General features: G+C 47.5%; 1 protein-coding gene across 2 annotated transcripts; it reads right to left on the bottom strand.

The window, feature by feature from the left end:
• Window positions 1-221: 221 nt before the first annotated feature.
• Window positions 222-10,507, bottom strand: LOC134360401 (keratin, type II cytoskeletal 75). 2 transcript variants are annotated; one of them, XM_063074731.1, is made up of 9 exons: window positions 9,974-10,507; window positions 9,201-9,415; window positions 8,012-8,072; window positions 7,571-7,666; window positions 6,565-6,729; window positions 4,618-4,743; window positions 4,256-4,476; window positions 2,848-2,882; window positions 222-892 (listed from the first exon to the last, which is right to left on the bottom strand). In XM_063074731.1, the coding sequence occupies exons 1-9, from the start codon at window positions 10,469-10,471 to the stop codon at window positions 663-665; spliced, it is 1,647 nt and encodes a 548-aa protein (XP_062930801.1). In that variant the 5' UTR covers window positions 10,472-10,507; the 3' UTR covers window positions 222-662. The 2 variants fall into 2 exon arrangements, with proteins under 2 accessions (XP_062930801.1, XP_062930802.1); XM_063074732.1 differs by having other exon boundaries at window positions 222-889.
• Window positions 10,508-22,279: the final 11,772 nt, after the last annotated feature.

The following is a 22,279-nucleotide window of genomic DNA, read 5'->3' as shown; positions in this document are numbered from 1 at the left end:
GAAGTCAGGGGAGGGGGAGTCTGGTGGGCCCCTGCCCTCCCCGCACCTCTGCAAGCCCTGTCCCTCCCATCTTCCCATCAGGCATTCTTAACTTGTGGGGAGGGCGTGAGGCATGATGTGCCCAGCACTGCTTGTGTGGAGCCCCGTGGTGGGAGCAGGCCTAGGGAAGGAGGGGCATTGCTCTGGGCTCCGTCATTCCAAACACAGGGCTGGACGCCAAGCACATTACACATGCATTTAATAGACACATTCCAGGGAGGGGACAGAGAGAAAGCTCACTCCCAGCAGGCAGCTTATAAGCACCGTGAGATGGGCGGGGGACAACCTGGCACTGAGATGGCTTCATAGACACAGACTTCCCCCGTCTCTGCATCTGGAGGGAGGGAGGAAGGTGGAGCTGAAAGGAGAGATTCCAGACTGTCTGAGCCTCTGCAAGAGAAGCTGAATGTGAACCTCAAAAGACAACCGGCTTTGGTTTTGCATATCTAGCACAGAGAGGTGCCATGAGCTGTCCAGAGGGCAGAGGCTGGCTTAGGCCAAGGAGTGGGGTTTAGCCAGGAGGCCAGGCTTGCACACCACAGGGGGGAACTTATGGAGGGGAGATGAAGGTGAAGGACCCAGGCGTCCAGGTGTGAGTGCAAACAGGGCAGGGGTGGCTGTGCTCAGTGCTTGTAGCTCTTCCGGCTGGAGGACGTGGTAGAGACAAACTTGACACTAGAGCCATTGCCCCCTAGGCCCCGGCTGCTACTGGCACTGAAGCCAGAGCCACCCAGGCTGTGCCCGCCACTGCTGGTGAAGGAGTAGCTGCTGCCCCCACCGAGACCCAGGCTTCCTCCTCCAATGCCGCTGCCACCACCATAGCCACTGGAAACGGTGGAAGTGACCACAGCTGCTGGAAGAGAGGAGACATATCAGAAACAAGGGCACAAGAGAAGACACCAGGGATGTCAGGGCACGTAATCTGAAGTCCTAAGGGAGGGATGGGCAGTCTCCTCGGGCAGCTGTTTGCTTCCTACCACTTTCCCCTGCCTGCTTAGTGACATCACTGTCCTATGCCTCAGCCTATTTCTGCCTGAGCTGCAGCACTGGCATTCTCCCAGGCTGGAATGGCTTCCTTCCTCCCCACAGCTCCTCGGTGCCTCTCCTCTCCTTCCAGACCTACTGTAAGCTGCTCCAGCCCACCTGCATTCCCTTTGCTCCCCTGCTGCTCCGTCTGATCCTGTCTCCCCCTGTGGGCCTGGCTCTGGAGTCTCACTTCCTTTTGGAAGTTGACAGGGTGGGGCATGCCCTTTCGGTGGGGTCCCCCAGTCTTGGTGCTCTGAATCCCAGAGGGGGGCTGGAATGTTCCTGATAGACCAGGTGGCAGATGAATGTATCAGCCAGTCACCTGCCCTTTTCTCCTCCTAACCTGTTCTTTTCCTAAGTTATAACCACTCATCACCTTAAACATTCTAGAACCCTGCCTTGGGCTCTTCAGAAGAAAAATTGAAATAAAAAATGGACCTTTTTATGGGATGAATTGTGTCCTCCAAAAAACTATGTTGAAGTCCTAACCCCTAGTACCTGTGACCTTATTTGGAAATAGGATCTTTGCAGATGAATTCAAGATAAAGTCTTTGGGGTGGGACCCAATCCAATATGACTGGTATCCTTATAAAAAGAGGGAAGATGTCCCTCTGAAGACATGCACACAGGGACAGTCATATTATCACAGAGACAGAGATTGGAGTGATACAGTCACAGCCAAGGAACACCAAGGATTGACGGCCACCACCAGAAGCTAGGAGTAGGCAAGGAAGGATTCTCTCCAACAAGTTTCAGAGAAAGCATGGCCCTGCTGACACCTTGATTATGGACTTCTAGCCTCCAGAACTGTGAGACAAAACATTTCTGCTGTTCTAAGCCATGCAAATGTGGTACTTCGCTGCAGCAGCCGTTGGAAACTAATACAGACCTTCAAGTGTTTTCAAGAGAAAGGAAACTTCAAGATTATGTCATTCATACCCAGAATTAGGTTTGAGGATCTTTGGAGCCACTAGACAATGACATCAGGGAAGGAGGACACCTGGGTGGTTCAGAGAGCTCTGCCTTCTGGAATCATTGCTTAATGTAATGAGCTGCTCTTATGAATCCCCATCAAGAAAACCAAGCTCACTTGCAGTGTATGAATTGTACAAGTCATTTCTGCTGGCCTCATGGTGCCAGCACTGAGCTCTGAGTGACGGCTTCTACTCTTGCCTGCAAAGGGCCATGCCAGCTTGCTCATGCTGCTCCTGTTTGGTAGCAGCTGCACCCAACTGCTGTGTTCTATGCTGCTCCTGCTGCTGTGAAAAGCCCTGGCAACTTTCTGCAGTTGTACTTTGCCGAGCTGAGCCAAGCAGTGAGGCTTCTTCCCTAACTGTTCTGGGGAGGAACTGCCTAATTGGCAATGTCCTTGTGCCTAGTGTACAGGCTCCCTCCAAAGGCCCAAGGCAGACCAGGAATTTTCATAAATCCTCTACGTCAAATGCTTGTCTCTGAGCTACACTTGCAGCCCCAGCAAAAAAGGCATGGCATCCTAGGAGGTGGGAGGTGTGGCCAGGGTCTTCTAAACCCATGCAGAGTATTTAACAAGCTTTCCATTACCCTTCTGTGGCATTCCCATTCTCAAAGAGGTAAAATTCTGATGTTAAATACTTCTTCCTAATATGGCTTTCTTTTTAATGAACTCAAAACTGCAAACCTCAAAATGAACCCTGTCTGTTGGGTCCCTCTAATACCTCATGTCCTCACCCTCCTGCAAGTCCATCCCTCCCCATCACCCAACCCCAATCACTCCAAATCACACAGACAGGATGCAATACTCACAGATGTTGACTGGAGAAACTCCCTCTCCACTCAGCCTGATTGGGAGCAGGGGGGAGAAGGAGGGTTACTATTGTGTTCAGCAGCTTATGGGCAATTGCAATGACACTTGCAATTGTTTTAAATGCATTAAAAAACCTTTATTATTTTTATTGTAGAAGTAATGCAGGTTGAAATTATTTAAATATTAGTAGTATTAAAAATAATAAATTAATGGATGAAAATAATGTGGAGTGTGAGGTTTATAGGAGTAAAATCTATAATCTCAGAAACTCATTTTTGATTTAAATTAGTTAGACACTTTAAGGAAATTAAATATAATCATACTCTGGCATCAATTGGAGAGGCAGGGCTTGCCCTTTAACAAGACTTCTCTCGCAACAAGGGGCTATTGTCATGCACTAGGGTAGAGCTGAGGTTGTTATAGGTGTGGAGAGGAGTTTGAATCATAAAAATAACAACAGCAGTAATCGGTCTATTATTATCTTAGCAACTAGAGTATTTTTGCTTTAGTATCTTGAGGACAGAACTGGCATTCATTGATATACACATACTTGGAGCATTTAACAAGAGCTAACATTTATCAAGTACCTGTTACCTACATTATTCCACTTAGTTCTCTCAAAACTCCATTAGGTAGGTATTATTATCTCAGTTTTATAGAGAGGAAAATTGAAGCTCAGAGAGATTAATTAACTTGCCCATGGTCACAAAACTGGATCTGAAGCCAGGTTCATCTGACTCCAAAGCCCATGTCTTTGGCCACTAAACTGAATGATAACTAACATTTATTGAAGACTTACTGTGTACCATGCAGTGTTCAAAGAACTTCATGTGTATTTGCTTATTTTAACCCTTTTAATAACATGAGTTTGGAACAATTGTTATCCTTATTTTATAGATGAGGATACTGAGGCATGGTGAGGTTAAGTAATTTGCCTCCAGCTGGTAACTGGCAGAGCACAAAGCTCCGCGATCATGTAATCTGGCCTCTTCATTCTACCATTGAAGAAATTGAGAGCCAGAGAGGGGAGAGTGACTTTTCCAAGGTTACACATCTAGTTAGCAGTAGACCTGTAAGCCCAAATCCTAAAACAGTTTATTCTCAGGCCAGAGCCACATTTTGAAACCTGCCATATACCCAAATTTCTCCTTTGATAGAATTTGATTACTTAGGCCTGATCAGGTCCTAGATTTCTACGGGGTGCAAAATGTAGTTGCACCTCAGATGATTTACTATCCTGGAAAGAAATTGCACCTGTATTCTTTGTCATAGCCCAACTCCACCTACATTCTGCTCCCTTTTCCAGGAAAGGAGGGGGCTGCAGCAACCTGAACCCTTAGGGCTGCCCTAGGCAGCCGGGGTGAGCTCAACTTGCTTTGAGGATGGAGTTGGTACACCCGCCCTCACCTGCATTCCTCGCCTTCCAGCAGCTTGCGATAGGTGGCGATCTCCACATCCAGGGCCAGCTTGACGTTCATCAGCTCCTGGTACTCACGCAGCAGCCGGGCCATGTCCTGCTTGGCCTTCTGCAGGGCGTCCTCTAGGTCCACCAGCTTGGCCCGTGCATCCTTGAGGGCCAGTTCTCCACGCTGTTCTGCATCAGCGATGGCTGTTTGCAGGCTGGAGCACTGTTAGGAAAGGAGGAAGCCATGAGTCCTGCTGATAGCCCCTGGGGGTGTGGTGCTTCTTTGGTAGGAGTCCTATAAGATGGCAGAATGACCCAGAAGAAATGAATGTTTATGTAGCTGTTGGCCCTGCCAAAACTTTACCTGCTTCTTGACGCTGTCAATCTCAGCTCTCAGCCTCTGGATCATCCGGTTCATCTCGGAGATCTCTTGTTTCGTGTTACGGAGGTCATCGCCATGTCGGCCCGCTGTGACCTGCAGCTCTTCATACTGATAGAACCAGAGCAGACTCAATCACCTCATCAGATGCCTGGCCTGGGTACTCCCTGTGTGCCCAGCCTGTCATTCGGCGACACAAGCAGGCTCATTCGTTCACAGGTCATTCACTTATTCCCTTACTCATTTATTCAGGTGAAACTTCATGAGCACATCCACTTGCCAGGCATGTGGTAGGCTCTGGGAATGCCACGATAAGCACAATCATCCCCCTGATGCCCTGAAGCTCACAGTTTATTGGGGCAGATAGACATTAATCAAATCAGCATACTATCGAATTTATAGATCTAAATTGAGATAAGAGCCCCTTAGGAAGTAAACAGGGTCCTAGAAGAGTGTAATAAAGGAATCTGACCTAGATTGGGAAATGGGAGCAGTGGTCAGGGCAGTCTTTCCAGGGATGGAGAAGCTGAAGCTGTGGAAAGGAGGACCTAAGTGACCAGCTTGCGGGAAAGGAATGCAGACAGAAACAGCCTGTGTGCAGACCCAGGGGCAGGAAGGAACATGGTGAGTTCTAGGAGTGAGGAAGTGACTTGGTCACTGTCCTTGGGGAGTTCCTGGTCGTGCAGCATGTGTACAGACCAATTGTGCCCATGAATTTTGGTAGCCTCCAGACCCAGAGCTGGGCAAAAGGGGCGGAGGTGCAGGAAAATGGTGTTGGGTGGTGCAGCGGCTGTAGATGGCGCAATTCTGAAGACTTTGTAAGGATCCTCACTCTCAGTGAGTAGCTCTCAGTCTGATGGCACACATCCAGGACACACTCATTTAGGAGCAATAATTATACCCTGTCTCCTCCAGCAGACTGCTGTGAAATTCACACTTTTCCTGCCAGGAGAGCCTCTGCCTGAGCCAGATCTGTCCGGTTTTGAAAGTGCTGAATAGCTCAGCTTCCTGTTTCTAGATACACAGGATTAAGGAACAACAGCTCTGATAGCACAATTAATCATTCTCTGTAAATTCCACCACTTCATCTTGGGGTTAAGTGTATCCCTCCTCCTCTCACCGTCCAGGGGCTGCCTCTGCACTGTGAACCACAGCACTTGACACCCTCCTTCCTCTCTGCTACACTGTTGCCTGGAAGGGACCAAGGCAGTCTCTGAGAATCTGCCCCTGGGAGGGATCTGGACATTGCAGAGAGCTGTTCTCATGGGCCTCCTACACCCCTCTAAAGCCAAACCTCCTTCTGGCCATCAGAGCCTTTGGACAGCAAGCAAGCAGCTCTCTACGGTCATCCCAACCTCCCACTTCCCAACACAAACCCTCTTGCCCAACAAAGTGCCCATTCCTGCCTTCCAGCCTCTTGCTCAGCCTTAAACATCACCCTGCTCCTTGGCTATCTTTTGTCCCTCACTGCTTCCTAGCTGGACTAAAAACCCATCTCTTCCTGGAAGCTTTTTATTAATGCTGTCTTTTTCCCTTCCGTGATTGTCCTTTCACTTCATGGCCTCCCAGACCTTGGGTTCTCTGTTTGCAGTTTATTCATTTACAGCCCTGTAACCCTACCTAGCATACGGCAGGAGCTCAGAAAATAGGTATGGAATAAATAAGACCTTTAGAAACTGCTTTATGACTGTTTCGTGGTTGTTTTGGAGTCTCACCCAACCTCCAGCCAGATCCTGAGCAATGTGGGGCCTGTGGATGTCCCTCTAAGCACCCAGCACAGCCATGACCACATGTTAGTGTGCATGGTTAGGCTTCACCTAACATTTAGGCTAAGCTTTCATAGTCTCAAAGATGCTCCTGACAAGTGGAAAGAAACAGAAATGCTCTCATTTCCTGAGGCCTGGAACCCATCATGGAGGCACCCATGCTTACCTTGGTCTGGTACCAGGATTCAGCCTCGCTCCGGCTGCGGTTGGCAATGTCCTCATACTGCGCCTTGACCTCAGCGATGATGCTGTCCAAGTCCAGGTTGCGGTTGTTGTCCATGGAGAGGACCACAGATGTGTCGCTGACCTGGGTCTGCATCTGGGACAGCTCCTGTGGGACAGGAGACTCAGTGTCACCAAAGCATCAAAAGAAGGGATCTAAAATCCCCACGGCTGACTACTCATCTGGGTCAGGAATCCCTTCTTTGGTTTCCTTGGCAGAGATTCTTCCAGCTGTTCCCTGGGCACTCCTGGCCCTCTATTGGATCCCATCCCATCGTGGGAAGTTTTGGGGTCATTGGTCAGTGTGGGGGGTGGGTTTCCCCAGCATCGTTTCTCAAGGCCCCATCTGTGTACTTTCCCTCAGTATGAGGAGGGCTCAGTGTACCCTGAATCCAAATTACATGGATTTGAATATGACATGTGTTTGTTCAATATGCCAGCACAAAAGTCTCTTTGGGATTGGTGATATTTAAGACCTGCTGACCCCCCATAGGGTGATGTCATCACTTCCTGCCTCTCTCCCTTTCCGCAGACCCAGGTCTCTGCCTTTAGAGATACAGTATCCAGAATAGGCATCTTCAGAGGGCAAGAAGCCCTCTGCCCAATGAGCTGAGGACAGCTTGCCTTTTTGAACTTTTCTGGTAGGGAGTAGGGAGCAGGTGGGTCTTGATTCCTTGTGAATGTTACCCAGTGACCTAGAACTTGGGAATCAGCACTCCCTCCTTGCTAGGGCTGTCCTGCCATGATGTGGGGGAGAAGCCTGAGAGCTGGGGTAGTTTAGTGTGACAAGGTTCCAGCAATTGTCCCTGGTCCCCACTATCCTCCAAGCCCCAGCCTGGAGCATCTGGAGCAAGATGCTGGGTAGAGGCACTAATGGATGGCACCCTGCAGCTTCCTTTTCTTTCCAGGCTCCAGATCTGGGAGGAACAAAAAAACTTGAGGACTCTTACTGCCTCAAAGAACATCTGGAAGAAGTTGATCTCGTCAGTCAGAGAGTTGACCTTGGCCTCCAGCTCCACCTTGTTCATATAGGCACAGTCCACATCCTGGAACGAGAGCATAGGAAGCTCCTCTGAGAACCTAGCGCCAAGCAGCAAGTCCAAAAGGAGCTGGCAGATTCCTGCCTGGCCCTTCAAGTTTGGATTTTAGAAAACTGTCTGAGGGTTGAGGCTGGGTGATCACTGAGAGCTAGGGAATCCAGTTACCTGGGCTAACAGAAACCCAAGCAGGTCAGCAGGGCTATATGCTGGGAGATAGCATTTTGGAAGGTTTGAGCTCTCCAGATATTCTCAAGGTTGATGTGACATTACCTGGGTGACTCAAGGGTCAGGTCACTCCACACTCCAAGATTCAGTTTTAAATCTTCTTCTTTGAGGGACATTTCCACTCACCTTTTTCAGGGCCACAAACTCATTCTCAGCAGCCGTGCGCTTGTTGATTTCATCTTCATACCTGTCAGGACAGAGGAGCAGAGTGTGCTATTGAGCAAGTGCCCCACTGTGCTCTTCCCAGGCAGCTGTTGCAAGAGTCAGGAGACCTCAGATCCTTTCCAGCTCTTCCGCTGACCTGTGTGTGACTTTGGGTGATTCGCTTAACCTCTATTTCTCCCTCTATAAAAGGAGGATAATTTCTTCTGTCAGTTTTTAAAAAAACCTTTTGTAAGGGCCGACCCCGTGGCGCACTCGGGAGAGTGCGGTGCTGGGAGCGCAGCGACGCTCCCGCCGCGGGTTCGGATCCTATATACGAATGGCCGGTGCACTCACTGGCTGAGTGCCTGTCACGAAAAAGACAAAAAAAAAAAAAAAAAAAATCCTTTTGTAAGACTAGAAGGTAAGCACAGATCTTAGGGGAATAGAAATAGGTACTTATGTAACTCCATCTTTTTATAGATGCACAATTCTAATCTTTAAAAAATTTGCTGTCTCAAGTGCCTGCTGAAACTTATCTGTTCAGGACATGTTCCAGGTAGATTCTGGTATATTTTCACTGAACCTCAGGGTGGCTGTTGAGCAGTGTGCTTTTTGTAACCAGGTGCAGCTCAAACTCAGAAACCAAGGGTCAGCCAGCTTTGGGGAGAGCTAGTTCATCCCTTTCTGCTGGCTATCTCACCTACCGCAGCCCGAATGATGTGCAGTCAAAATCTGCCTCCATGAGGAAGATCAGATTGCCTCATTTAAACCCTCACTTCTTCATTCCTACCTCTCTTCACTCCTGAGCTAATGCCATCTTGGCAATGCAAGTGATCTCGATAACTGCACCCATGTCCAATGAAGTTAAACAATGTGCTGATCGTGGAATAATATTACTCTTTCCAGAGCTTGTAGCAATGTTTGGTTAGATGACGTTGGTATCCCTTTGCAGTCATGTAAGACAGATAGAAATAGGCTCCTTGTTAATGGTGTGCACGAGATGAAGTTCCCTTTGTTACCCCACACTATGCTTTCTTCACCTGATGGGAGAGTGACTGCAAGTTCCAAAGCTCCTGCCTGATACTGACATTTTCTCCTTTGCACCTCTCTGCTCCTCATAAAACAGAGGCCCGGGAAAGCTACATGTGGCCAGAAGCTGTCTCCCACTCACCTGACTTTGAAATCTTCCACGACATCCTGCATGTTCCTCAGCTCAGCTTCGAGCCTGCCCCTCTCAGTGCTGAGGCTGTCCAGCTGCCGTCGGAGGTCACTGATGTAGGTGTCAAAGAGGGGCTCCAGGTTCTGCCTCACGGTCTTGGTGCCCTGCTCCTGCAGGAGGTTCCACTTGGTCTCCAGGACCTTGTTCTGCTGCTCCAGGAACCGTACCTGGAGGGGAGAAGAGAGAATAAACTCTTGAGAAGCTGGGGAAGTAGAGCCAGACACTCCTATTAATAAGGGAGAGAAGAAAAAGATATTTTTCACCTGATACCTACCTGGCAACTATGTAATCGACAACTCCAACCCCAAATGAGAAAGCCCACTAACCTAGCCCAGAGTTCCCTAGGGCTTCCATAGAATCAGTGTGGTGGGATCTAGAGGCCTGTGTTCTTTGGTGGAGTTTCTCAACACGGGCTGCTTTGGGTTGGGTTAGTTTGCTCAGTGGAAACTCTCATCCTGTGCAGAATCAACTTAACTCTTCCCTCAGAGTTGATTCTGAACCAGCCCATATGACTCCCAAAGAAGACAAGGGGAAATTTCCACCAGGTCCTTGGGGCAAGGTAGCCTTGCCCTGGAAATGACTTGGCCCCGTGGGGGGCACCTATTGAAGGGATGCACTGTCCCGTAGGGAGGCTGTTGAAACATCACTCTCCCCTCTGGGCTGGGGCCTTTCCAGGAGGTCATTCAACCCCAAGCCCAATGGAACAGGTGAAGGTCTTGGCTCACCTTGTCAATGAAGGAGGCGAACTTGTTGTTGAGGGTCTTGATCTGCTCCCGCTCCTCTTTCCGCACCCGCTGGATGGCGGGATCAATTTGCAGGTTGAGGGGAGTCAGGAGACTCTGATTGACAGTAACTTCTTGGATGCCTCCAGGGGGGCACATGGGGAAGCCAGAGCCCCCAAACCCCCCTCCAACTCCACCCCCATAGCCAAATCCACTGCTGACCCCAAGCCCACTGCTTGCCCTGCCACCAAAGCTGCTTCGAAAGCTGCTGCCACACCCAGCAATGGAGACCCGCTTGGTCCCCCCCAGGTTGTAGAGGCTGCGGCTTCCAAAGCCAGCACCAGTGCCGCCGACCCTGCCCAGCCCTCCACTGCCTCCTGTGGAGCGGGCCACAGAGACAGAGCTGAAGCGGGAGCGCCCAGCTGCTGGGGTGGTGGCCGAGGCCGTGCTGAAGCCCCTGCGGCCGCCGGTCTGGAAAGTGATGGTGGACTGCCGAGACATGGTGGATGACGGAGGCTGCAGGAAGAGCTCCTGAGGTAGGCGCGAAAGGGGAAGAAGACAGGTAGCTGGGGAGCCCCAGGGCCCCTTGACTTTTATAGGCCTCTGGGAGGGGCGGGGCACCGTTAATGAAGGGCATCTGGCTGATGGCATCCTCGAGGCATTTGCCAACCCTGAGCTCACATCAGCACCCCTGGGGAAATGGTGTGAAAGCCACTGGTTGGTTCCCCAGCAGCCCTCCCCCATATGGAAACTCCTTTCCAGTTGCAACTTGATCAGCAGACATGTGAGAAGCATGTTAATTGCTTTCAGTCATGTCCTAATCATGCATCTTATGATGCCTCATTTCTAAACCGCTTTCTTAGGCCTGGGACCAACTCCCTCCTGTCCAAACACCTTGTGTCAATACAAGCACCTGAGACTCACTGTTTCCTGTTTCTTGGTTTGCTTCCTATTCCGGAGCATTTTCTCAGCACCAACTGCCCAATCCTCCCCACTCCATCAAGCTGTCCCCCAGATCTCGAAAATTCTGCTCTACAATAGTCTTCCTTAGATTCCTTCCACCTGGTTTTGATTGCCCCTTTATTTTGCTCTTCATGTGCCCCTTATTCTGCATCCCTGTCTATTGTGTAGTTCACACGTGATTTTCTGGACCATGAATGTGTGTGTGCATGCACGTGTGCCCTGCCTACTCTAGTATAATGTGACTTGCAGGCCAGCCAGCCCTCTGCCTGAGCTGAGTAAATGATTGTTGAGTCTTCTCTGCTTCCAGTGCAATCAATGAGCATGTGTCCATCCTATGGCAAGCCCAGTGGGGATTTGAAAGAAACATGATGCACAATCTAGTGGAGGGTTTTCTCTTTCCTTTTCCTCCCCTGGTTTATCTTGTTAACTGTGCCCTACATCCTCCATTAGTGTACAAGTTGATGGGGAGTCTACAAGCCTCTGCATCCCCCTTTTTTCTCCATCTCATCTCCCCGTCTCGACCATGGGGGGAGTAAGACAGAGAAATTGCTAGTTCTTCTTTTACCTTGCTGACCTCTAGCTTTTTGCTGTGGTTCTGAAGGATGGGAGAGTGAGAGAGGAAATGATATGCATTCAGTGTCCATCTTGTGGATGAGAAAATCAAGTCCCAGAATGGCTACTTACACCAACAGACAAACGTTGCCTGGTGAGTGAGAAGCGGAGCCCTCTGCCATGGCTTTCCACCCAGGCGTCCTTCAGAAGCACACAGTACCCGACGCTTTGGCCGGTCTCGCCTGCCTGGAATGGCAGCTTGGCACTTGGTGCGGTAGTTCTTTGTTCTCTGAGCTGTTTCCTCCTTGGGGCTGAGGTGGGGGGTGGACCTCTCCTCCATCTGTAGATTGTGCGAGAGTCTCGGTCTCACTGTGACTCAGAGCTTTTGTTGATCCAGGCCGAGAAGAGCACAGGAGTTCTCTCACCTGCTTGCCAGTGTGCCCAAATCCCCACCGGCTAGTGTGTGCTTCTTGAGTGGAAAGAATAACTATTTTTGTTTTCTGTACTCCTCACTACATGATAATCTTTTTCTCAGAAGAAGGGACACTTGTTCCCTGAGCCGTGCTGCATAAACCCGTGCAGAGCTTTCTACAGAACCAAGGCCGCCGAGGGTCGGGGTGCAGGGAGTGGCTCAGCCCTGTGCACGGGGATGGAGATTGCCCTGCTTGCTCCCACGGAGCTCCCGTGTGCAAAGCTGGCTCCAGTCTGCCTTCCCTCCTGGGCATCCCTTTCCTTCCCATACCTCCTCCCAGGACCCCCACTCCCAGGAAATGTCATCTTGCTCTGTTTCTAGTTTCAGCCATCACCTCTCCTCTGGGGTGGCTCACTTCTTTCTCTCCCTCCACTCTCATTTTCCCACCAAGATTGTTGCTTCCTGTGTTAGGCTGTCTGACTCACTGACTTTGGGGAGTTAGATTGAAAGAGGTAAGTCTTTCGCCCCTCTTCCTCCTTCACTCCCTCTTCTGTGACCTTTGACCTGCACTGTGACCTTTACCCTGGCAGTTGATGTCTGCCTAGGACACCTGGCCTCCCTGAGAGCCTGTGTCACCACCCATTTTAAAATCTTAGACTGTTAATACCTTCTTCTCTTTCTGCTAAAAAAAGTTTTTGTGTGTTGTTTTTAAGCTTCTTTGTAATTCTGCTTAAAATTTACTCCCAGGAAGGCTTCTCAGATAAATGGGACCTGAGTGCTAGCTCCTTTACACCTGTCCCTTAGAGTGACTGTGTTTGGCTTGCACTTTAGTGTGTTGGTTTTCTGGCGGTCTGGGTGTCAGTCTACCTCTGAGGGTTAGGGTGTGTCTCCTCCTCCTCAACTGGCCTCCACAGAACCCTTAATCGAATTGTGGCAGAAGTTCATGTGATGTAGGGTGTCTAACTTAGAGATGGGCTATGTATTCCCTTCTGTTTTCTAACCATTCCTGAGTCTCTTCAACTCTGTGTTACTGGGTCTGTCTGGGAGGAGGTTTCTTGAGGTCGGGGAGTGGTGGATCCAAGGGCCATGGTGTGTGCTCTTGTACCCAGGTCTGGGAGCGCCAAACTCTTCAGTCTCCCTGTTCCCTGCCCCTCCTGTTCAGGGTGATCTCCATCATCCTCAAGAGGATGCTGCACAGGTCTCAAGGAGGCTGGGCCAGGTGGTGATCAGGGCTGCGGCGGTCGGTGGGGAGGAGGGGAAGAGGTGGAGATATGCCCCTAAGAATGAGGAGTGGGGGACATACCAGGGAGCTTTGGCTTCCAACCAGGCCAGGGCTGGGGGAGGGCAGCCTGGATTAAATGCCATGGGACAGAAGGGATTACCTCCCTAGAGCAGTCTGGCCTGGTGCCCAGAGTCTGGCTCCTGGGGCACAGCATGTGAAGACCCAGACCACAGCGACCCATCCCCACTCGCCCAGTATGCTAGATCCTCCCAGACCTCTCCTCCTCTATGTGGAGTCCTGGCTTTAGTTAATATTTATTAGCACCATGATGTGCCAAGTACTCACTGTGCCAGGCACAAGGATAGAGGAGTCAACAAAGCAGACAAAAATCCCTGCCCTCCCAGAGCTTGCGTTGAAAGGGGAAGGGGAGCTGGGGCAGCTTGCAGTGCAGTCACGACTTGGGTCCCCCTGTTGACACACTCCTAGCTCTGAATGTAGAGAAGATAATTCTGGCATGGTATCTGGGACAGCCCAAGCAGAAACATGTTTCTATCTTGACCGTTGTGCCACACTTCCTCAACATGTGGTATGTCTAACAGGCAACACCCACCCTGCCTCTGATGGTGTCAGACCCTCCATCTCGCAGCCCCCTTTTCTGCTGCATTTGGTGGCAATTATTACTCTCCAAAGGGCACTAAATGTGTCAGCTGATCTCAACAAACCACCAATATTTAGAACTTGGGGCATCCACAGGCAAGCGGCCACTCTCACCTGGACCTGGTCCTCGCCACTGCCAACATAACAGGCATTTCACAGGGACCCACATCTCATGGACAGGGGCAGAGCCCTGTGCAGGTAGGCAGACAGCCCTCAAGACCCCTTCCATCAATTTTAGCAGCAAAATGGTACGCTCTTTTCATTCATACTTGTGCTTAAAAGAAGGAAGATGGAGCTTTCCCTTCCTTCCACCATCGGGACACTTCAGATACGAAAATAAACACACAGACACGCATGTCTTAAGAGCATTCACAAAACAGCAATCTACACGTGAACGTGGTGCCAACTGGGTGCATTGGGATAGAAAAGCAAAGCAAAGGAGCAGAGTTAGTCCTTTAGAGCCTGGAGGAGCCCTAGAATTGAGGAAACCAGGGCCGGAGAGAGGACAAGAACCACAGAAGGCCACACTGCCATTCTTTCTGCTGCCCAAAGTCTGCCCTGAGCCTCCCTTATGTTATAGAGCCCAGGAAGAAAAGCTCCCTGCTGCCCAGGAAGCACAGTCGGGGCTCTTCCTGAAGGGAGGGGTGAGTGAGATATCAGGGCTCAAGGGCCCCCCTGGTGCAGCCCCACAGAAAGCCACTGAGGGCTTTAGAAGGCAGAGGATTCCTGGTGTGTCCTGCTGGCCTTTCACCTCCAACCACATTAACGGCCTCGTTTGTTCCCAGGATTGGGATGTTTCATCCACCAAGTCTCACCATGGCCCCTGCTGGGGAGGAGCTACCAAACAGGGAAGCTGCTGAGACAGGAAAGCGGGGGAGAAATGGGATGCCCCTCGGGCTCTTCCCCAGGGGCGGGGCCCAGAGGCCATCTCTGCACTGAGGAGCAGTGCCTAGAAGGCCGGCTGGCAAGCACCGGCATGGGGCCCCGCCCATGGGCACAGGCTGGGTGGGCTGGGCAGTGCTGGCACAGTAAGAGACGCTGTTGACACCACCTCATTGGCTTGTTACTGGTCTGGAGGTTACTGCCGAGGGTTGGGGTGTGTCACCAGCTGGGAAGTAAGAGCTAGGAGCAGGAGCCTCACTTGTGCAGGGCTTGGCACTGCTGGTATTTCATGAACTTGGACATCTGGAAATTCTTTCCTCCTTTCTTTCCAGCCTCCGCTTCTCACCCCAGTTACAGCTGAAAGCCGCTTCTGACCTGAGCCTTCGAACAAGCTGCATTTGTTAATTCATTATTCATTCTTTCAAGAAATATTTGCTGAAGACCTACAATATGCTAGGCATGGGACACAGCAGCGGAGGAGGCACAGTCACTGACCGTCATGATAGGGAGTTGCCTTGGGGCAGGCATGGTGTGCATGGGGAGCTCTGAGACACCTGGGAGGGTGCCTCCTCCTCATGGACAAGTTGTGGCTGTTTTCCTCCACTCTGGAAAAGTTCATAAAGTGCAGATGATAGAGGAGAGTGAGGCCCAGAGTCCTCCAGTGCTCTGTCACATGCCACACTGATCCTCTATGTGCCAAGAGAGAAAATAATTGCTCCCCATGATTCCCACCCCCCAGGGGCTTGCTGGCTCTGAAGAAGGTGAAACTGACACATATGGAACAATAAATGTCATATACAATGGCATATCACAGAATTTAAAACTATGAAATTCAGCCGGTGAGTGGTATGACAGTCTATGGAGGGACGCTGAAGGCTTCGGATGAGCCTTGCTCTCCCTGTGGGCTCCAAATGCTGCATTTTGGGCACACACGAAGGATGGCAGGACACAGCCTCCTAGGCATAGGAGGTGAGGCTGAGGTAGCTGGCTTGGTTTAAACATTTCTCACGGGTAAACTGCAGAGTGAATCCACCCACATTCACTGAAGACGGGGTTGCATTTATGTGCTGTACGTATTCCCACCCTGTCTGTGTAATGCTGGGTTCCCACATGAGACCTCCAGGTGATAAATCATTCACCTGGGTGTTTCCACGGCCAGGAGCATCTGGACATGGGGCTGTGCTTTCCATGATTCCTGAGGAGGGCCCATGGGGCACCCAGTCTTGGCCTGGGAGGCCCTGCCTAATTCTAGGCTACAAGCACCAAATCAGAACACAGCGATGATGAGGAAGGTGATGGTAACAATGATGAAGACATTGGCCCGCGAGCTATTAAGCTGGGAGTGATTGACTCAAGGTAAATGGAGAACAGGAAGCTCTCCCTGTTCTGCTGTAAGATGGGTTAATACTCAAAAGCCCAGACACAGAAGAATGAAAAATTAGGGACCATGAATTGCTATTGCAAAAGAATTAATCTCTTTTAAGAAGGACTCAGCAGAGGACTCTTCCTTAGCCAGCTCTCTTTGAATGAAAGTGCAATTGATAGAGGTGCAGTGTGCAGGAGGGCTTCCAGGATGTGAAACCAGATATATTGGGGGAATCCAGTGGGAGAAATTGTTTCCACTGGACAGACTGGCACTGTGTCTATGATTCAGGTTACATCTCAGCAGCCAGGACACTGCTCTCCCTTACTTTCCTGGAGAAGGGAAAATGGCATGTGACCTAAGGCAGATAGTGGATGCCCTCCATGTGATTCCCACCCTGTGGACATCTTGGATGTGCTCTCATCAGACCAATGAGATAGACTAATTCCTTTTAAAGCCTGAAAGTGCTTTCCATTCACCCCTGAGCACTGGTTTATTAAGCAAGAGTTAGCCAATCTGGAGTAAGCCCAGAGACTAATGAATATGACGAATGAATTGGGAAATAGGAGGTGTGAGGAAAGGGGGAAGGAATTATGATAGGAGACCGATCTATTTCTTTGTTGTTGTAACCACCAAGGAGTAAGCATAAACTTCAGCAAGAAGGATTCAATTAAGTATCAAATTATGTTCTAATGCTTCTATGTTCTAACAGGGAAAAACTCTCTCCAGGGAAGTTGTAGAGATTTCTGTAGATTCTCTCTGGAATGATTTAGGGGGTGTGATTCTGCAATAAATGAAATTTGTTGTCTTTTTTTTTTTTTTTTTTTTTGAGTATTTACCGTCTTTATAAGATAAGCACCTGTACTCTCTACTTTGATAATGCTGTTTAGGCTTCATGGTACTTTACAGATTTTGTACTGAAGTAGGGTGTTTCTACATCTTTCAAAATTTCCCTTTGGAGGAACTGACAGCCACTTAGCTTCCGTGAATCTGGACCTGCACTGTGCACACACCCTCACGCTTTGCATCCATTGCCCATGCTCCTTGGTTTATGTGGCATACGTGTGCATGTGTGTATTTACGGGTAGGCACATAATTCAGTTGAATTCAACATACATTTAATAATGCACCTACTTTCCTTTAAATTGCTTTTTCTTTAAATTGCTCTGCAGTATACAAAATCCTACTATGCCACAGGTAATCTTAAACTGTACTGCTGAGTGATTTCTCTGGGTTACTGAGTGACCTAGGGTCCATATGAGCAAGTAATGAGCTTTTGAAGACATTTTCTGAGACAAGAGTGACACAGGCTAACGACAGTCACATTCCACTCCTTACTCCTTCATCACCAAGGAATAAACAAGAAGTCAGAGTAGGGAAAATATGGCTTCAGAGACTAGTCAGGGCACTAAGGAAGAGGAAAGACAGGAATAAAGCTTGGTTGGAGTCCAGAGCTTGGGAGGAGAGAGTGGTGAGCTGCGCAGCTTGGGGAGAAGCAGTCATCCAGCTTCCTCTTGGTGAGGGCTGGGATTCTCGAGTGAAAGGGCAAGCATTGCCTGGTGTTTGCACTCGCTGTGTGGGCACATCACAGGCTGACGCCCCATGTAGTGAGGAACCCGCTCCTGAGTTTGCTGTCAGCACCCCAGGGTGGTGGCTTCTCCACCAGAGGGCAAGCAGAGCAAGGGAGGGCTGGGCTGGTGGGGAAGGCACAGGCCAGGCTCTCCTATTTTGCCAGGCAACCCTTCCCACAGCCAAGGGGAGGGGAGGGAACCAGAGTCCCCAGGTGAGACCATGCCTCCCTAGCTGAGGAAAGAGCACAGAGTCTGGGATCCTGGCTCTACCTCTCACTCATCATGTCACTTCAATTTTCTGAGGCTTGGATTCCTCATCTTTCAAACTGGGATAGAGGACATTACCAAGATGTCAGAATAGACAATCTCCAGTGTCACTCCCTCCCCTACAACTGATCAACTGATAACTGTTAAAGTGTAGAAAGTGTCATCCTGAGATAGCTAGAACTTGGGGGAGGAGAAAGAAAGACCCACGGAGTTAGCAAAGGCATGAAAGGCCATGGTGAAAGTGAGGAGGGACCACTCTAACCCTCCTAAGCTCCAGCCGCCCCCGGACCAATGTGGTACAACTCAGGAAGCAGCTCCCAGGAGACAGCACAGCTGCAGCGGTGCTCTTGGTGTGCATCTACCTGCAGTCTGCAGGGCAGAAGCGTAGATTGGAGTGTCCCATTTCATCTCCCAGACCAGCAAAGCCACTAGCAAACTCCTGCTGGACCTGCACAGGAACAAGAGGCCACAGCCAGTGGGGAAAGGAATCACCCAGAGGTCAGTGAGTCTTCGTAGGGGACCTGTGTACAGCCTGACTCACAGGAAGCATTTGGAGTGCTGGGGATGGGGGAGATCTGATCCACCAGGGGAGAAGCAGGATTCTGTGTAGGCAGCCAATCTGCCTTCTGACTGGCATGGATGCCAAACAGTGGAGGCCAGTCAGGGCAATAAAACTGCAGGGGGCACAGTTTGTGGGAAAGACTTAGTCCCAGGCCAGGTTTTCCACACAACTCAGTTGAGTTTATGGTGACCCCCACCCCCCGCAAGACCCAGAAGTGACTAAAAGGCCAACAGTAAAAATCCAGTCCACAGAAAATGTTTTCCCCAGTTTGAGAAACATTAGCAAAGCAGCAATTTAGCTTAGACACAGAGCTCAAGTCCTGGTCTCTGCAGGAAATTTCTCCCAGTTCAGGAATTAACCACAGGACAGCAAATTAATTCCAGTGCAGAGTTTAAGTGGTGGTGGCTGCTATTATTCCACCACAGAATGGAAGAAAAAAAAGCCCACAGGCCAGAGACAAAGTTCTGATATTATCCAGTAAAGATGTAATAACACCAAAGAACACCTATAAAACCTGGAAGATGTGGACATCTCCTCAAATGCGCAAGTATCAATGTAAAGACACAAAGATCAAGAAAGAACAGAGAAATATAACACCACCAAAAGAAATCAACAAAGCCCCTGCAGTGGACTCAGAAGAATACAGGATTTATAAAATGTCTGACAGAGAATTCAGAATAACCCTCTAAAGGACATTCAGGGAGTCACAAGAAAATACAAGTATGTGTATATGCTGTGCCTACCTTCAGTGTGTGTGTGTGTCCCTGTGTCTTCACACAATGCCTGGAACATTAAAGGCTCCTAGTTAATTTTTTTGGAAGGAGGGAATGAAGGAAGGGAGGAAAGAAATGAAGGAGGAAGAAGAAGGGGTGGCTGAAAACATAAACAAGAAAAATGCATGGTTTGTATGAGACAGGGACTCAGCATTTTAATATTTCCTGAAGGTTCTCATGCATCTGTCTGTACATAACTTTCAAGCTAAAGGGTGTTTTGTTGCAATAGACTGATAAGGAAGAGGTTAAAAGGAAATAAATGTCTCTCACTGATGTCCAGAAATTAATAGCAAAATGACAGACTCAAAGATAAGCACTGGACAGAAAGTTACATTCTACTTTGTGCAACTGTTACCTCAATTAAATGTGGTAGGTTTATAATTGCTCATTAAAAATGTACACCTTTTCATGACATTTTACCATGATAATTTTTCAGATTTCTTTTCACTCTTATATTTGCATTTATTATTTTTGTATTAAGTAAATTTTATTGTGTATAAAAAAGAGAAAATACAGGAAGAAAATTAAATGACATTTGGAAAACAATTCAAAAGCAGAATGAGAAACATGACAAAAAAATAGAATCAATTAAAAATAACAATAACAATGAGAACTTCCAGAAATAAAGAATACATTATCTGAAGTGAAAAACATAATAGAAAGCTCCAACAGCAGACCTGATCAGAGGAAAGAGTCGGTGAGCTCAAAGACAGAGCAAATGCAATTATCCTTCACAGGGGCAAAAAGAGTGAGAAACAATGAAAATGAAACAGAAATGAAGCAATTAATGGTACTCCTTCAAGTGAAGTAACCCACATAATTGGCATATCTGAAGAAAATGAAAAAGGAAGAGACTAGAAAGCACGTTTAAGGAAACAACGACTGAAAATTTCCAAAGTATGGAGAAAAGTGAAAGCATCCAGATCCAGGAATCTCAGAGGTCACCAATCAAATTCAATCCAAAGAGGAACACCCCAAGGCACATCATAATCAAATTATCAAAAACAAAAGTCAAAGAAAAAATATTGAAAGTTGCAAGAGAAAAGAAACACATAACATTCAATGGAACCCCAAAGACTAGAAGAAAATGGGATGATATACTCAAAGTGATGAAGGGAAAATACTGTCAACCAAGAATTCTGTATGCAGCAAAACTAACCTTCAAATATGAAGGAGATATAAAGTCTTACCCAGACAAACAAAAGCTAAGGGAATTCATCATCACTAGACCTGCCTTACAAGAAATGCTAAAGGGAGTTCTTCAGTCTGAAAGAAGATGATGCTAAAGTATAGCAAGAAAACATTTGAAGGTGCATAACTCACTAGTAAAGTAAGTACACACACAACTTTAGAATACTCTAATATTGTAAGGAGTGGTGAATAAACTACTTATATCCTTGGTATGAAGACTAAAGGACAAACCTAACGAGACAATAGTAAGTACCACAACCATATAAAGGATAGGCAATATTAAAAGATCTAACTTGAAACAACAAAATGTCAAAAAGTTGGGCAATGACATCAAAGTGTAGAGTTGGATTTGTTTTTTTCTTAACTATCAGATTAAGTTGTTATTAGTTTAAAATAATCTGTAATAACTCTCACATGTTTTTCTAAGCCTCATGGTAACCATAACATAAAAACTTAAAAGAGACGTACTAAAAATAAATAGTGAGAAATCAAAACGTACTACTAGAGAAAATCACTCAACCACAAAGGAAGACAGCAAGACTGGAAAAAAGGGAAAATTACAAAACAATCAGAAAAAAAGATAACAAAATGGCAGTAAGTAGTTCTTCTATATCAATAATAACTCTAAATGCAAATGGATTAAATTCCCCAATTGAAAGACACAGAGTGGCTGGATGGGTTACAAAATGAGTATCAGCAATATGCTGTCTACAAGAAACTCACTTCACCTATGAAGACACACACTGACTGAAATTGTGCAGAATACACAATCTTCCCAGCAGCACAAAGAACACTCTCTAGAATAGGTCATATGTTAGGTCACAAAACAAGTCTCACCAAATTAAAAAAAAAACTGAAATAACATTAACTATCTTGTTTGACCACAATGGAATAAAACTAGAAATCAATAACAGAATAGACATTGGAAACTGCACAAATACATGAACAACATGCTCCTAAATAATGAATGGGGCAAAGGAGAAATCAAAAAGAAAATTTAAAAATTCCTAGAGACAAGTGAATATGAAAATACAACATACCAGAGCGTATGGGGTACAGCAAAAGCAGTTCTAAGAGGAAAGTTTATAACAAAAAATGCCTATATCAAAAAAGGAGAAAGACTTCAAATAAACAATCTAGCATTACACCACAAGGAACTAGAAAAACAATAGCAAACTAAATCCAAATTAGTAGAAGGAGAGAAATAACAAAAGATCAGAGCAGAAACAAATGAGTTAGAGATTAAAAAGCAATACAAAGGATTGATGAAAAAAGAGTTGGTTTTTGGAAAAGATTTTAAAAATTGATAAACTTTTAGCTAGACTAACAGAAGACTCAAATAAATAAAATCAGAAATGAAAAAGCAAACATTATAACTGATACCACAGTAATACAAAGGTTCATAAGAGATTACTATGAACAATTATACTCAAACAAACTGGAAAGCCTAGAAGAAATGGATAAATTCCTGGACACATACAACTTACCAAAGTTGATGCATGAAGAACTAGAAAACCTAAACAGATAAAGAATGAGTAATGATATTGAAGCAGTAATAAAAAACCTCCCAACGAAGAACCCCCCAGCACCAGATGGCTTCACTGCAAAATTCTGCCAAACATTTTAAGAAGAACTAACACTAATTCCTCTCAAACTCCTCCAAAAAATTGAAGAGGGAATACTTTCAAACTCATTCTATGAAGCCAGCTTTACCCTCATAACAAAACCTGAAAAAGACACAACAAAAAAAGAAAACTACAGACCAATATCGCTAATGAACATAGATGTGTAAATCCTCAACAAAATACTAGTAAGCCAAATCCAACAACACATTAAAAAGTTCATTCACCATTATCAAGTAGGATTCATCCCAGGGATGCAAGAGTGCTTTAAC

Source organism: Cynocephalus volans, chromosome 12 (genome assembly GCF_027409185.1).
Source record: "Cynocephalus volans isolate mCynVol1 chromosome 12, mCynVol1.pri, whole genome shotgun sequence".
NCBI classification, from domain to species: Eukaryota; Metazoa; Chordata; class Mammalia; order Dermoptera; family Cynocephalidae; genus Cynocephalus; species Cynocephalus volans.
Note: the sequence above shows the minus strand (reverse complement) of the source record. Positions and strands in the feature narration are given on the sequence as shown.